This window comes from Rhea pennata, chromosome 3 (assembly GCF_028389875.1).
Source record: "Rhea pennata isolate bPtePen1 chromosome 3, bPtePen1.pri, whole genome shotgun sequence".
NCBI lineage: Eukaryota > Metazoa > Chordata > Aves > Rheiformes > Rheidae > Rhea > Rhea pennata.
The window spans coordinates 113,685,387-113,701,044 of NC_084665.1; the positions used below are offsets into that span (position 1 = coordinate 113,685,387).

The 15,658-nt window shown below is 44.2% G+C and overlaps 1 protein-coding gene across 2 annotated transcripts; it reads right to left on the reverse strand.

The window, feature by feature from the left end:
- Positions 1-1,792: 1,792 nt before the first annotated feature.
- On the reverse strand, positions 1,793-10,653 carry ODC1 (ornithine decarboxylase 1). Of its 2 annotated transcripts, none has more exons than XM_062571158.1 (11): positions 10,448-10,653; positions 7,301-7,446; positions 6,973-7,146; positions 6,118-6,290; positions 5,702-5,836; positions 5,473-5,554; positions 5,049-5,132; positions 3,957-4,119; positions 3,761-3,873; positions 3,284-3,498; positions 1,793-2,280 (listed from the first exon to the last, which is right to left on the reverse strand). In XM_062571158.1, the coding sequence occupies exons 2-11, from the start codon at positions 7,400-7,402 to the stop codon at positions 2,139-2,141; spliced, it is 1,383 nt and encodes a 460-aa protein (XP_062427142.1). In that variant the 5' UTR covers positions 7,403-7,446; positions 10,448-10,653; the 3' UTR covers positions 1,793-2,138. The 2 variants fall into 2 exon arrangements, with proteins under 2 accessions (XP_062427142.1, XP_062427141.1); XM_062571157.1 differs by lacking the exon at positions 10,448-10,653 and adding an exon at positions 10,219-10,337.
- Positions 10,654-15,658: the final 5,005 nt, after the last annotated feature.

Consider the following 15,658-nt stretch of genomic DNA (forward strand, 5'->3'; position numbering starts at 1 on the left):
TGACTAGCCTCCAGGAATGATCAGTTCAAACCACCTGCTGGGAATGGTCTTGACTGCTGTTACTGAAGGTAACCAAGATTGTACCTGTTGCCCATAAAGGGAAGAGAATAGGCCCTCACACTGTTTACTAGTACAGATGTTATTGCTGAAGGTCTCACTACAGCTGTACTTCCTTCTGCCTCGACCATCCAGAGTCTTCAAGTAGAAACTGTCAAAACTACCTACATCTCTTTAGAAAATTGTACACCTTACAGCATTACTTTTTCTATATATGTTAAATTTTCCTCCAGTGTTTCCTTCCATGTGAAGAGTTAAGTATCCCTATGAATTTGGAGAAGCCAAATAAAAAGCCCTCATCTGGTTACAGGGAGTTTCTCTGAAAATAGACACAGGCTTTTACCTCATTACACATATGTCCTGAAGTCTGCTTAAGTTCAGGAACCAAACACCTGGCAAGCTACACTTTTGGCTGTGTGAGAAAAGGCAAGTGCTATTTCAATCACAATCTTGAAAGCAGGAGTGAAGCAACCTCAAAAAGTGATAAATATAGATGCTTCAAAAAAATCAGGAATGAGATCATATAGTTGCTTGTCTACTCAGCCTATAGACTAGAAGAGTTTAATCTCAGCTGAAAGCACAGAGCAGAGGTTAAGAGGTCTTCCACAGCTGCTCCTAGCCTTTGAAAAGGATTTCATTTCTCATTTTCCTGGAGACATTACTATTTCCACTAGCAATGTTACTTTCGAATGACCTTTCAGTTTCGTAATTTACAATAGAAATGTTAGAGCCTTACATACTTACTTAGTAAGTTTTCCCCTTTACACATCAGGCATTTGCTGAGATGTGCAATGCAGGATCATCTGGCAAACACATCTGGAACAAGGACCTGCAGATCATTTGTCCAAAATATTTTGCAATTTTAGTATAACAGTTGGCAAATTAGCATCAGGTTAGAATGCTCTACTTAAGTAGAATTGATTTCATCAGCAGATCCTGTACTAGCTAATCTTTAGTTAAACTTTAATATCTGGATTAAAGGTGATCATAACTGACATTAAGTAGTAAATTACAAAACTATCATGTGCATTTTCTTAAGATCACATAAAAACTTTAATTATAGTATATGCAAAGACGTAGTATCTTTTTTGCTTCCTCCAATCAGTCATTTTATCCTAGTCCCCTAGGCAACAGTGGGGAGATACAAGTAATGGTATAGACAGCCACATAATGTTCCAGTAGCTTAGTCTTCCCCGTTACATATTTTATACCTTGGACATTTAACAAGTAATGTTTTGGTAGTAGCCATGGAAGTCTACTGTGCTGTTTTCTCCTCATAATTAAAGATTGTGTTCAAACACCCCATAAACAATAGTTTATAGTAGCTGACTACATGTGAATAGGAACTGCACTACATTCAGCAGTTTACAATACACAACTGTGTTAATTCCTTGTTTAGTAGTCAGACTAACGGGATCCTATGAGGAAATTGTGCAATTTTAGATTTTTTAACTTGGGTCTTTAATCATATGTGATGGAAAAAACTTGACTAGTAATTTCCCCTCTACCCATTAAGAAGTTCCTTCACTAGAAGGCACTTGAGGGAGTATGAGGGGGAGGGAGAAGGGGTAGGCAAGCAGGGCACAAAATGGAAATTGTATTTTTCTACTGTTAAAAAGCTCTCATCTACTCTAATGAGAACAGAAGGTCACTGATTTACAGCAACTTCTGCTCTTATGTGCTACAAGTCATTCATGACTAAATCATGTTCTATACATTTAAAGGACACAACCAGTTATTTCAATATACTTTATTTTAAAACAGGTAGGTCACAAACACTAAGCTTAGCCCATTCTGCCATACACAAGCTACAAATACTTGTTTGACAGTTGAGGGTTAGTCTTTAGTAGCATATGTGAAAGTGAATAAAAATCCATATAAAACAATATTCAAATAGTTTCCATAGGAACACAGATAAATGTGACCCCCATCTCCTAGTTCTTTATTTTGTTGCATTTATGCCAAATCTAAGCTTAAAATAAAAAAAAAAAACCTTAAAAATTCTAGCAAGAATTAAGTTAATGGTCCCCCAAACGCCCTAAATTTGATGACTAAACTTGCAGTTAGTTACTAAGTGTTGTCTATACATTAATACTAGCTGAAGCACAAGTTGCTGGATATTCAATTCCGCTTTCCCAGGCGCAAGAGAGTGGCAAAGTAGCAACATCCTGCTCTTCCACTTCAGCTAGGAACCCTTGCTCCTTAATCTGTTGCATTAATCGCCTAGAAAAAGAAAGAGAAGTCAAGAATATTTCACTACAATGGGCTACACAAAGCAGCTAGACAAAGCATTTTGGTCACTGCCAGTGAACTAGAGTGCCAAAAGAGTGCCAAAAAAGTTACGTTTACTCATCAGCACCTACCTGTACCTGCATCTATATACCACATACTATGAGGATTTAATGACTTAGCAGTCATTACCTCAGAAATTCAGACTAACATCGCTGATTGTCCCTTACCTCATATCTCCACATTCTTAGATAACAGACTAGATATCTAAGGGAGCCCACCAGTGAGAGCCATTTAACTTTTCATACTCATGACTTGTACCAAAAAGACAAGCTCAAAACAGAAGAACTTAACAGATCTGGCTAATTTATGCTGCATGTAATACAAGAAGTTGTGGTGCTACATTGCCCATTCACTACCTTTTATTTAGATGTATATGATCTTGTCTCTTGTACAGTCACCTAGCTATTATAGTTGTACATCTTTACTTGTAGATGATATGCCAGAAAGCTTTGCTCTGTGCTACAAAGGCCTGCAGTATAATCCTACTGATACAGCTACTTTTCTGTTTTCCTAATAGTATTCAGCAAGCTACAAACTTAGAAGAAAGTGTAACTGATGGAGTTCTCTAGCTCCAGTTAATGGAAGGTAACATTTGTAACAACGTTCCATGTGTTGTGAGCGGAAAGACACCAGCCAGAGGCCAGGTTAATGAAAGGACTGGTAGCATTAGCCCTTTAAAAGTTACTTTTCCTGGAAGGCAGTACAACACAAGTAATTACTAATTGTCATAATTGTTTTAAGCATGCAGCAAAAAACTTTAGAGGCATTGCCTTTCTTCACCCCACAATGAAGCTTAAGAAAGCCATAGAAGCAAAACTACAGCCCTTTTTGTGAAGGGACAGCCAATTAAACATGATCAATTCACTTCAGATATCTGTATCAAAAGCTCTCAGCAGATTAAAGTAATGCCACATGAAAAGCTTAAATTACTAACCATGCTGGTCTTGACATCACATAGTATATTGTTGGCCTCTGGAATCCATTGAAAGTAGAAGCTGCTGCAACAGTATAGGCACCCATGTTTTCAAATAGAATCCAATCGCCAACTTGCAACTCTGGCATATTGAAACGCTCAACAATACGATCTAAACCATCACATGTTGGTCCCCATATACTGCAGGAATAGCAACTGTCATCTGGTTTAAGTCTCTAAAGAAAGGAAGTTGAGTACAATTAGTAGGATAAAAGCAATATCCTAATTAGTCTGAGAAGCACAGCACACCACCTTTTCCCACCACGGGAAAGCTACTTGCAGGTTCTTTTCCACCCTTGGTTTTAAATTAGTTCCACTGTACGCTTTATCAGCCAAATATCAAATCTTGGCTACATGGAGGGAGCAACAAACAAAGAGCAAGTAGTATGAAGATTTTGCTATATCTATGTAATACTTCTGAAATCTGAATTCACATACCTTTTGCAGAACTGGTTTAACATGTGCATGATCATATAAGATACAGTTGAATGATCCATACACTCCATCATTCACATAGTACATGAGAGTTTTGTCATTTGCATCCTCTTCATCTGGAAGAATTGAGACACCAGTTAAGAGCTTGGAGAGAAAAATACATTGGGCTAGAAATAAGATTAGGTCTTAATTTACATACCATCAGAAGCCGTTTGCTCCTTTAATACAACTTTTTTTGCAATTATGTTGACTGCCAGTGTGAAAGCTGATGCAACATAGTATCTTCCTGGTTCTGCAATAATATTTACTCCTGAATCCAAGGGAAAGTATTTATCCAGTGCTGGATTGATTACACTCGTGATCTAGGGAGCAACAAGTTACATTTATTAGTACATCAGTAGTTAAATCAGGTCATGTTCAAAAGTCTAGAACTAAGTCAGACTTATATGCCCACAATGATATGCTGGGTCAGTTATATAACTTCATATTTAATCTCTACTGATTGCTTTTATTTCATAGTCACTTTTATTGGTATAGAATTAAGGTTGTACAAGACAAAGTAGACAGCACTTAAGAGCTTAAACTGACTAAAGAACTCAGTCAAGTCTGCAGTCACCCCTCCTAGAGTCATTAAACAAGCATTACTCTCCTTCAAGTCCCCACACTTCAACAGGTGACTCCTAGTTAACTTGTACTTCCGCTTGTCACACAATATCCTCCATTCACCAGATTCTAAAGGATCTTAAGACTCAACAGGTTTTGTCATCACTTTTGAAATCCAGTTGCCTTTACAAATACAGAATTATTTCCAAATTCTGAAGATATCAATGATTAAGCTGTCTCCAACTGAAGCATTAATGTATTTGGCTCCATGGCATAATACCAGTGCCCATTTTTCTTGATACTTCATGTTAGCTAATACAATACTAGAAGCCAGCCTTCATCAATATGTGGGCTCGTGTTGCCTCACCTGTGTACTACATTATTAACAAAAGCCTTATTCTGCAGAACTCTTTGCAGATACCTTACATAGATATCTATTATCATTTATTAATATTTTGGATTGGCAGATGCTCTGACAGTGCTGAAGTAAAAGTCCTACTAATCCTCAGCCACCTCTCTTCTTCCAAAAGAAGTATTTTTGTGTGAAAACCGTTTCTAAATTTGGTTTATGACTACACAGATTCTTAAACATGTGTCTGTATACTAACATAAAAGCAAGATTTTATATTTAATCCATAAAAAAAAATTCAAAAAGATTTCACAACCTGACAAGTTAACAAAGCTATACCTCTTCAAATTTAAGCTTGACATCTTCAGAACCAGGGAAGCCACCACCAATATCAAGCAGATACATATTGAAGCCAAGCTCAGCCTAAAATGAGATTAAATAGAATAGTGTTAATATAACATTCTTAATTTATCATTTCAGCTTAACAAGTAAAGTCAAGTCACTTCATTAACACTTCAGGAACATGAGCTAACTGATCGATTTCAGCATTTGAAACTCAAGTGACTATTACTGATTTTAATGCATACCTAGCTGAGTTTTGCAGAGCTGCTGTCAAAGTAAGCCATCAAGACTTCAAGAATTCCAACAACATGAAGCTAATGACTTATCTTTTAACCCCTTCTTTTCCACAGTTATTTTGCCTTTGATTCAGTTTGCCACAACAGTTCAGGAGCAGCACCAGAAAGAGTCAGTCTATACTTACTCCCATATCGAACACACAGCGGGCATCAGAAATGGCTTGAACAAAGGTCTCTGGGTCTGTACAACCACTCCCAACATGGAAGCTAGGATAGAGATACAAGGTATCAGTTGCCATTTGGTAGCTCTGAGTGAAGTTCATACTAAACTCAAGTCTCACTGTACATCTCTAGTATCAAGTAGACCATTTAAAGAATGCTCATTTGATGTATGTTTTGATACAATCAACTCACCTAACTCCAACAATGGCAAGGTCAAGTTCTTTTGCCCGCTCCAGTAGAAGCCTACTAGTCTTAAGGGTAGCTCCAAATTTAACACTCAGACGACAAACTGCTTTGGAATCATCAGTGGTGATGCGCAAGACTAACCTAGAAATAGGAAAAAAAAAAAAAAAAAAAAAAAAAAAGAGTGGTTCACAAGCTTAAGCAGATCACTTAATCAGCCAGGTATGACCTTATAAATGAAGACCAATCTTAAAATAAGCAAGCTTTCTTGTCTGTTTCCCCCTAATGTGCTAGTAAACTATACAGGATTAGATTTCAATAGCTAGAATCATGTCCTAACTAATAAACGGCAAGTTTTAGATAACAGACATTTTAGCAACCTGGAAACACCAAACAAGAATTACAGAACAATTAACATAACTTACTTGGCTTTTGGATGGGCCCTTGCAACTTTCATTAGTTCTACTTCGCTATCAAAAGTCATCATCCGTACACCACTGCTGGCAGCATGCTTGATTTGAGATACTTGTTTGCAGGGATTTGCATATATTATTCGCTCAGGAGGTACGCCAATGCCCTGCACCAGCTGTATTTCTGTCTGAAGAAAGAATCATAGAATCAGTAAGGTTGGAAGGGACCTCTGGAGATCATCTAGTCCAACTTCCCTGCTCAGCAGAGTCACCTAGAGCATGTTAGACAGGGTTGCATCCAGGCAGGCCTTGAAGAGCTCCAGACAAGGAGACTCCACAACCTCTCTGGGCAACCTGTGCCAGTGCTCCATCACTCTCACGGGGAAGAAATTCCCCCTCACGTTCAGGCAGAACTTCCTGTGCTTCAATTTCTGCCCATTGCCTCTAGTCCTGTCACACGGGACAACTGAAAAGAGTTTGTCCCCATCCCCTTGACACCCTCCCTTCAGGTATTTGTAGACATTGAGAGGATCCCCCCTCAGTCTTCTCTTCCCCAGGCTGAAGAGCCCCAGCTCTTGCAGCCATTCCTCACAGGGCAGATGCTCCAGCCCTCTGATCATCTTTGTAGCCCTCCGCTGGACTCTCTCCAGTAGCTCCATGTCTCTGTTGTATTGGGAAGCCCAGAGCTGGACACAGTACTCGAGATGAGGCCTCTCCAGGGCCTCATGAGAGAGATTCCTTATTTTTGGACAGATGATCAAATTAATCAGTAAAATAAAGCTGAACAATTAAGCATAACCAAGTACTATCATCTTTACAAGATGTGTTCATATATACACACACTAACACTTCAAATACATAACGTCTTACCTTACTGGCACAATCAAATCCTGCACCAAGAGCAGCAAGTGTCTTCACTACAGCTTTGCTATCATTACATTTTACAGCATAGAAAGGGGTTACTCGAGGAAGAGCTTTATGCCATCGCATGTGCTTCTTTACAATATCCCCAAGGTCAGCAACATAGAAGGCATCTTTATCGTCCTGGAACAAACAGATAAACAAACAGTGAATAACAGAGCAAGCTTAAAGGTCATACATTTGAGGAGACTGCCTTGCAAAGATCTGTAAAGGCAACTGTTCCATTTAACATAGATTTGCAACATCATGAAAGCAATCATCTTCCTATCATACTTACAGAAGACGACACTTCATTTATTTTTTGGTCGAGGATATCCTTGGCAGTAAAGCCTTCATCAAGGAAGGTGAATTCAAATTCTTCATTGCTGAAGCTGTTCATGATTTCTGAGATTTCGGGTTTACGTCAAAGGACTTAAGTACAAACTGTTGATCCAAAAAAACATTCGTTAGTTCATTCTGATTCATGTATGATTATATAACCATAAGTTATGACCACTACAGTGATCATATGATTCATACAGTGATCATTTTGGCAGCAGCAAAGAGTAGAAACTCTTATGGATGATGGATTAATTAGAACCAAGGAGGCACATCACAAAAAACAATTTGTTAGATTCAAGGCAAGTTATGCTCTGTTCAGCAACTACATGATGTTGTACTGAACTTACTCAAGAAAAAAAAAAGTTAATATCTGAAAGTATATGATTTTTAAGTCCCTGGAAGTTCAGTCTTTTTCCTTCACTCCTATACTAGTACTGCCTCCAATACTATGACTAGTGGTAAAGTACTTTGACACTGGCACTTTTCTAACATCTCTTAAGCACTTATTTAATGCAGCTCATTGGTCTCTGGAAAAGTGGTTTAAACACTGCTACAAGTAGAATTTAGGTACTTTATTGACCTCTGAACAGACTCCAGGTGGGAGTCTGGTACCTCGATCTCACTGCAGTTCAGATCAAGCATAAACCAGTGAAAGGATCAGGGCTTTCCCTGAAGCTGCTCTGTTGGCTGTTAGAGCTTCCTTGTTCTATCCACAACCTCCAGACTACACAAGGAAAACATCAGCTGTCAGGAGTGGTAGATACATGCTAGAACACTGATTCCTAATTGTGGTCTGCAGACACAAATCTTAACAGTGATCCCAATTAACAGTTGATAACAGCACTTTACAGTAGTCCATAAATCTGTGTGTTTAACAAGTCTACTGGCCAAGAAAAGTCTCTGAGAATCTGAACTAAAGTGCATTCCTCTTCTATCCAAAACCCATGAAGTCCATGCAAGGTATGTGGGTCATTCATTTAATAGGCAAGTCCAAATACAGAATAACAGGCTACTCAATTAAGCTGTTCAGAAGTGTATTACAGCTTAAAGATATCAACATTGCAAGTGACTCACAGGGAAGATATGGCTTCATGTAACTCGATCCAGCAGCCCTCTGCCTTCCCTCAGCTTTTAACACAATCTAGTCATACAGACAGGACTGAAGAACTATGCCATGCGTAAGTCATTCACTAACATTTTTAGTTATATCACTGTTCCCACCTTTTTCAAAAAGGCTGTTTATAGAAGAAAACATAGGTTATCTTTCACAGGTTTTAGAACATTGTTAACCTGTAAAAGGTTTAAGACCAAAAGAATCATGCAGTTCGTACACTATGTATACTACAGACATCCATCTACTGAGGGACTTAAAATCTATGATTACACTACTTCATTTCAGCCTTCAGAAACATATGGTACCAAGGACAGAAAACGTGGCTCCTGAGCAGGAACAAGTGACAACACTACTTAGCATCTTTTGATAGTTTCTCACTTATCAGGCAAAGCCGATTTGAGATCCAAACTAGATTAAGCTTTGACTCTAATGAAAAAAATACCTAACAACCCATCAAGTCTCATTCTCCCACTGCTCTCATTCACATGCAGTGTTAATTCCCCCAGAAGCTGGATTAAAGTCTTCTCTTAAAAGCCTGTTTGGAAAAGCCCTAAGAGACGACAAATACAACTGCTTTTAACAAGCTGTTCCAGTACTTGTTACTGAAGGGAACCTGCATCTTACTGCAGGATTATTTCAGCAAGACGTAGTTATGCAAAAGCAATTCAGGCATTTCTAATTGTGGTTAAAGGAATCGAACACCATCAAGACAACTTTAGCTTATCCTCATTTATCTCAACTCTGTATAGAGCTGCATGAAATGCACTTTTCCTTTTAATCTCTAAAATGGATGGTACTTGTTACTGGTCACAGCAAATCTATTCTAGCAATAACTTCTTCAAGAAGTCCTTACAAGCCTTCATTTGTGAGCTATCTCCATCTTATTACACAATTTTAGCTACACTCATACAGAACATAGACAACATATGGTCATGTACATGCAAAATACAGCCTTCCAGTTTATTTTTCTACTTGGATTGTGTGCCAAGTGTCTACAGCTTCCCAGAAAAATAGGCAATTTGTGCTCATTTAGAAGGTGCTCTCCAGAACATTCCCTTATTCAGAAGCTGTATTTAGGCACAGCTGAGTCATGCCTGCAGGCTTTGTAGTCAAATACCAAAGCAGGCGTCTAGAAAGGGTGCCTGAGGCACTCCTGACCCTGGAGTTAACAGTTGCTCAGTGCTATCGGGAAGGAAACGGCTGGTTCATCTATTCTCACTGTGACTACTTTACCCCCCCCCCCCCCCCCCCCATAAACTCATACAACCCTTTGGGAGAGCCAGCTTCCCGGTTCAGCCGGGGTTGTGTGGTCTGACTCGGGAGCGGGGCACAATGAATCCTCCAGCCCCTACTACTGAAACACCTCAAGAAGTCATTTCAGTTTGGCTTTCGTGCCCGTGCTCGGGGAGGGGGGGAAGAAGGGGCCTTTACTAAACAGCCGGGAGCCCCCACCCCCATACTGGGTCCGCCAGAGGAACAAGCAACGGCTGTCTCTCCGCAGCAGGGAAAGGCTTCGGCCTCAGGACAGGGCTCAGGCAGGTGTGTTTGGGAAAGCGCCCCGCGCCAGGGCGCCGAGCTGCCTTGCGCAAGGGTGAGCAAGGGCGCCCCAGGCCCTGTTCCTGCCACGCACCTGCCTCTCCCCACCCCGGAAAGAGCCCAGCGGCCACGGCGGGGCCGCCCCCTCCGCGACTGCCGGGAGGCGCCGCCAGCAGCTCCCCGCGCAAGCCCGCCTGACCCGTTTGCAGCCGCCCGGAGCCTACCTTTCCGCCTCTCCTCCCTCCCGGCCTGGGCTGGGGATTCCCCGGGCGCCGAGGGAGGCCCCGCGCCCGGCGGGAGGAGCCGGCTCCCAGCCCAGGCCGCTTGGCAGCGGCCCCGGAGACACGTGGCTCCACGCCGGCCGGCTTCCGCCGCGCGCGCCTGTCGCCGCGCCAACGGCCGCCGCTCCCCCCCTCCCCGCCGGACACACCCCTCGGCCGCCGCTCGCCTCACCTCGGGCGGCGACGGCGGGAGCCGCTGTCGAGCCTCGCCGGCGGCCGGTGCCCTCGCTCCGAGCCGCCGCCGCCTCCTCCGAGCCGGGCGCGGAGAGCTAACGGCCGGGAAGCGCCCTGCCTGAGGAGGAGCGGGGCGGCCGCGCGGCGCTGCGCTGCGCTGCCGAGCGAGCGGGGCGCCGCGGCTGACAAAGCTTCGCCACTGGCGCGGCGCTCCTATATATAGGGCAGCCGGCGTCGCTATGGCAACGCACCAGCTCAAACCAGCCCCGATCGGCTGCGACCGGGTAGGGACGGTGGCCAGCCGCTATTGTGACGTCGGCGGCGAACACGGGCGGCGCGCGCCCCGCCCCGCCCCCCCGCCCCCGCCCCGCCCACTCCTGCGGTGCACTGAGCGCGTCGGGCCTCAGCGCGGCTCCGCGCCGCCGCCTCCCGCGGCCCGCGAGCCCCGGGGCGCCCCGCACTGCGCGGGTTGGGCTCCGTGACACCAGCTGGGTCCTTGCGGTGCCCTGCACGCACACTACCTCGCCGTACCCCTTCCTTCTCTAACGGCTTTAACGAGAGATGGTGTCGTACGCCCGAGGCCGCCCGGCCGGGCTGCGCGCCTGAGGGGACGCGCCTGTCCGGGCCGTTACCCGGGCAACGTGTCCCTTCGGGGACCGCATCCTGCCCTGGTGTCAGCAGGCGCGTGGCCGTCGCTGCCCGCCCCTGCTGAAATGCCGCTTTGATCCCGCATGACACGTTTTGAAAGTAAGGAGAAAAAAGCATTTATTGCGCAAATGAAAGCGCATGGCAAGTGCCAAAGGAAGGAAACCGCGGGCTGGCGCTGGGCCAGGGAGACGGGAGCGTGATTCCCCGGGGGCCGGTGGCGGTGCCCCCGCGGGTGCCGGGCTCGGGGCGCGCGCGAGGCCGGGCCGGGAAAGCCGCTGCCGCGTGTCCCGCCCTCCGCTCCCGTGGCCGCGCGGCGTGGCGAGGGCATCGGCAGTGCTGAATGGCTCGTCCTCGCGTGTCCGGAGGAGTAACCGCGCCCGGCGAGCGAGCGCAGGGACGGCCGCAGGCGTGCCCGGGAAAGAGGCAGCGATGGCCGTCGTGGACGCGGCAACCTGAGGAACCGACTCGTCCGTTGGTTGTCTGTAGGTAACTAATGCTGATGTTTTATCAGCTTCTTAAATGAAGACCTCCAGCGTGTTTTATCCCCCGCCCAGGTTCTGTCTGCGGATGCTCCTCGGGAGCTGCTGGCGGGAAGGGCTCCTCGTGTGGAGCGTCAGGTCTAGAGGGAGGTGTTGTGACACAGGGGGACCGTCGGGCCTGTAACCCTGAGCTGTAGCGCTGCAGCTCTGTGTCTGGTCCTAGAGAGGTGCCCTGGTCCCCACACTGGGTGCCACCCTGAGGGGACCTGCCACGTGCCTTAGGTGAGCATGGAGGCACATCCTTCACTGCAGCTGGAGCCATGTCCTTCACTGCCAGGGTGCCAGGGTACTGAAGGCCTGGGCAGCTGCTTGAAAGCAGATCAGAAGATGCGCTGGTCTGTGGTGGTAGAGCAGAGCAATAGTAGTAGTTCGGGTCCTGTGGGCAAAGAGTAGACAAAACCCTGCAAAACCCCTTGCAGTCACCACTCAGCTTTACTTACCTTACATGAAGCAGTTGCCTGGGTCAAAGATGTTTTCCAGAAGAGGGCACTGGAAAAGCATTTGTGGACAGGCAGCTGTGACCACATATTCCTCACATTTCCCATCCTTGCTTGCTCCTCAAGTAGGGCCCTAGCTGCTCTTGAGGGAGGCATTGGGGAGTGTTTGGCTACCCGGTCACAGATGTCTCCTACATCTTGTGGCAGCAGGGATGTTTCTGTCCATGTCTGTCTGCGTCCAGCAGTCTCAGGGTCCTGCCTGCTGAGTGACGGGGTCTTATGGCAGAAGGAAATTCTCTGTTCATATCCATCCACATCCAGCAGCCCCAGGGTCCTGCCTATTGAGCAACAGGATCTCACAGCTCTCACTGAACTCTGAATCCGGCAGGAGCTTGAGCTGAAACCCTGCTCCTCAGCAAGGTGAAACAGCAACAGGCAGCAAAGCTCTTCTTCACCTCTGTCCTCCCCACAGTGTCATGTGGCACCAGCGTGCATGGCACAGAAAGGTCTCAGGAGGGTCCTAGTCCAGGTTCTGCTTTGGTCCCAGCCTTTGCATAAGCATGTTTGCAAGCGGAAACTCACAAAACCAGTCTGTGTGCAAACAGAAATACGAATGTGAGTCAATGAAACCCAGTTTAGTGCAGTTAGCATGCTATAAATAACAATAACATTTATTTTCTTCCCGTCAGTTTATAAATGAAAGACATTTTGGCCCTTGCACAGAGAAAACAGCTGTAGAATTATCCTTGTCATTCAAAAGATGGCCGTTAGAGGAAACAAAGTATTTCCAGGATACTTTTTTGCCATCCTTCTTTACACATTTTCAAGGGGATTGAACTCTATGTCTTGCCACTCAGTGCTACAAATGTGATGTAGCATGTAGTTTGTTGCAGAGTGGCAAACTAAAATAGCTTCTAGCAGTGGCAGGAAGACTAAAGGGGATCAAGTGACCAAAAACCTTCTGAAGTAACTGGAACCTCTGCTTTATAGCTCGACTGCAGCAATATGCACAGTTGTGTTTTCTAACTTGGAGGATATTATCCCAATATGTTAAAAATGAGTCATTCAGAGACGCAAGCCATAAGGTGAGGCACATAAGTATCTTATCACAGCAGCAATTTTGTGCTTCTTAGGCACTTTCAATCTTTCACATTTACAGATTTAAGATTTTAAAAAATCATCAAATATTGCTGTTACATACAAATATTTTAATATACTTGATACTGCAATGTATTTGAATATCAATCTCTGTGTGCACTCAGCACTCACCAGACATACTCTGAACTTCATAAGACTTGGCTCTGATGTTTTGTTATATTTAATATATGGATTCTATAGGCAACATATAATGGGATAATGGAACTTTAATATTTTGTATTCTGATAGACCCTTCATCTAATCTTACCTCACTGAAGATAATGTCAAAATTCCCTGTGAGTCAGGAAGTGTGAGATTAGGTCTAGCACACTCATGAGCATTGCTTGAAAAATAGAGGTCAGCCTGTACAGTGGAATCAGTGGAGAGAAAAATGTGGAAGCGACAGGTTTATTTGTGTGTAAAAGACCAGCAGACTATTGAGAAAATGAGGAAGCAATGACCAGTTCTAGTAGCACAACACTGCAGTGTTCATATCTCAGACCACATCTCTTTAGTAGATACAATGGCAAGTAGGCATTACTGGGACCAAGGGGATCTGCTAAGCCCAATATTGCTATCACACATGATTCATAGCCAGCTTCTGAGTGTTCTGTATGTAAGACCTTGATTTTCTTCAAAATCTGCCTCTGAATTTTAGGAGGTTTCAAACTGAGTAAGGAATCATGCAGTGCTCGTGAGTGTATCTGGATGTCACATTGAATGATGACCAGGTGGCTTTCATGCTGGAATTGATCCTGTATTTGTCTTGTCTGGCACATGCTGCAATGGTCATTCAGAGAGCGGAATGCTGTTCAATAGTGGAGAGTGGCAGTAGGGTCAGATTCTTGAAAAAGGTCATCATTCAAAGCTCATGACCCTAAGTGAACACTTCCTTGTATCAATCTTTTTCTTAGTCTAAGATCTCTCTCATGGATCAGACCTTCACTGTGGTCAGTGTTGTGCAAACATAGCAAGAACACAGACTTCTTCAGCAAACTTGCAATTACTGGTGGGAAATTTCCTGTAAGATGTGTGGAGGCAGGTGACCAACTTTGTGGCAAATGTTGGTGACCAGAGCCTAGCCTGTAAGATTTTGGGTATGCACATTGTACCTGCTGGCCTTTGCTTGCAAAGGTTTATGTTTGGTTAATGTGTGTCCACATGCAGAGCTTTGGATACACTAATGTTTTGTGGTAGAAGTATGAATAACTGGGAAGCTTAATACCTCAATTTTCACTCCCTGTCTTCTCCTCTTCTGCTGACTTTTACTGTTTTCAGATAGACAAGCAGCATTAACATATAGGACAACATCTTGTTTTCTTATAGTAAAGTAGAATGTGAGAAACTTTTCAGAAGTTGTATGGTTTCCCTGGGTTTATGGCAGTGCAACATTAGACTTCAGTGAAAATCCCCAGTAGGAAGATCGGTAACATGAAAGGTTGGAGTGAACATACCGAATAGCTCATTGAATCTTTGACAAGACCCAGAGCTTTTGGAGGAAATGGGAGACTACAGTACAATTTAGTAGGTTATAAATTCTGGATATCATAAATGTGACAAAGGCCCATTCTCTTCTATGACAATACCAGATATAGATTGTGTAGCAGACAGTGTCACAAGACTAATTGAGGATGTCCCATATCAGAGGGAGGGAATAAGACATTGTCTGGATCCTACCTTTCTGGAAAGCTTTTAATGCAACAGAAATATTGTGAGTCTACACAACAAATGGAAAGACTTTGAAGAGATAATGCTTTGGTTCCTCACTTTTAATTTCTCCTTAGCGAGATGCAAGAGTTGCAGCAGTCTCAGCTACGTGATGTCCCCAGAGCCAGCTTGAACCTTCTCTTTCACATTCATATCAATGTCATTAACTACAAACGGCCATGAAGCAACACTTCATAGCTCAGTGCTTGACATTTTGGAGTATGATTGTAGTTTAATTCAGGTTTATTTCAACCTGGTGAAGAGGAGGTTAAGGGGTGATCTAATAGCAGTTGAATGGTAGCCACAAAGGTGGTGCAAAACTCTTCTCAGTATTGCCAGACTATACATTAAGGGCACAAATTGTGGCATGAGAGGTTCAGGTTGGACACTGGGAGAACCTTTTCCTCTAGGAGAGTAGCACAGCAGTGTGGCAGGTAGCTAGAGAGTGGTAGGATCATCGTCCTTGGAGATTTTCAAGACTCAGGTAGAAAAAGCCATGGCTGACCCGATCTGGTGCTGGCAACAGTCCTGCTTTGAGTGAAAGGTGGGACAGGACTCCTTTCCAAATACCACTTCTAGTTCTACATTCAGACAAGGGCAAGGGTGACGCAGACCTTACAGCAATTTTTCTGGCACAACCCACCAAGCATGCAAGCAGAGTGGTATCTGTGTGCTGGGGACATCAAAGAGGGCAGGAGAAACATCATGACAAGAGATGCTTTTCCTGAGCAAAACACTCCC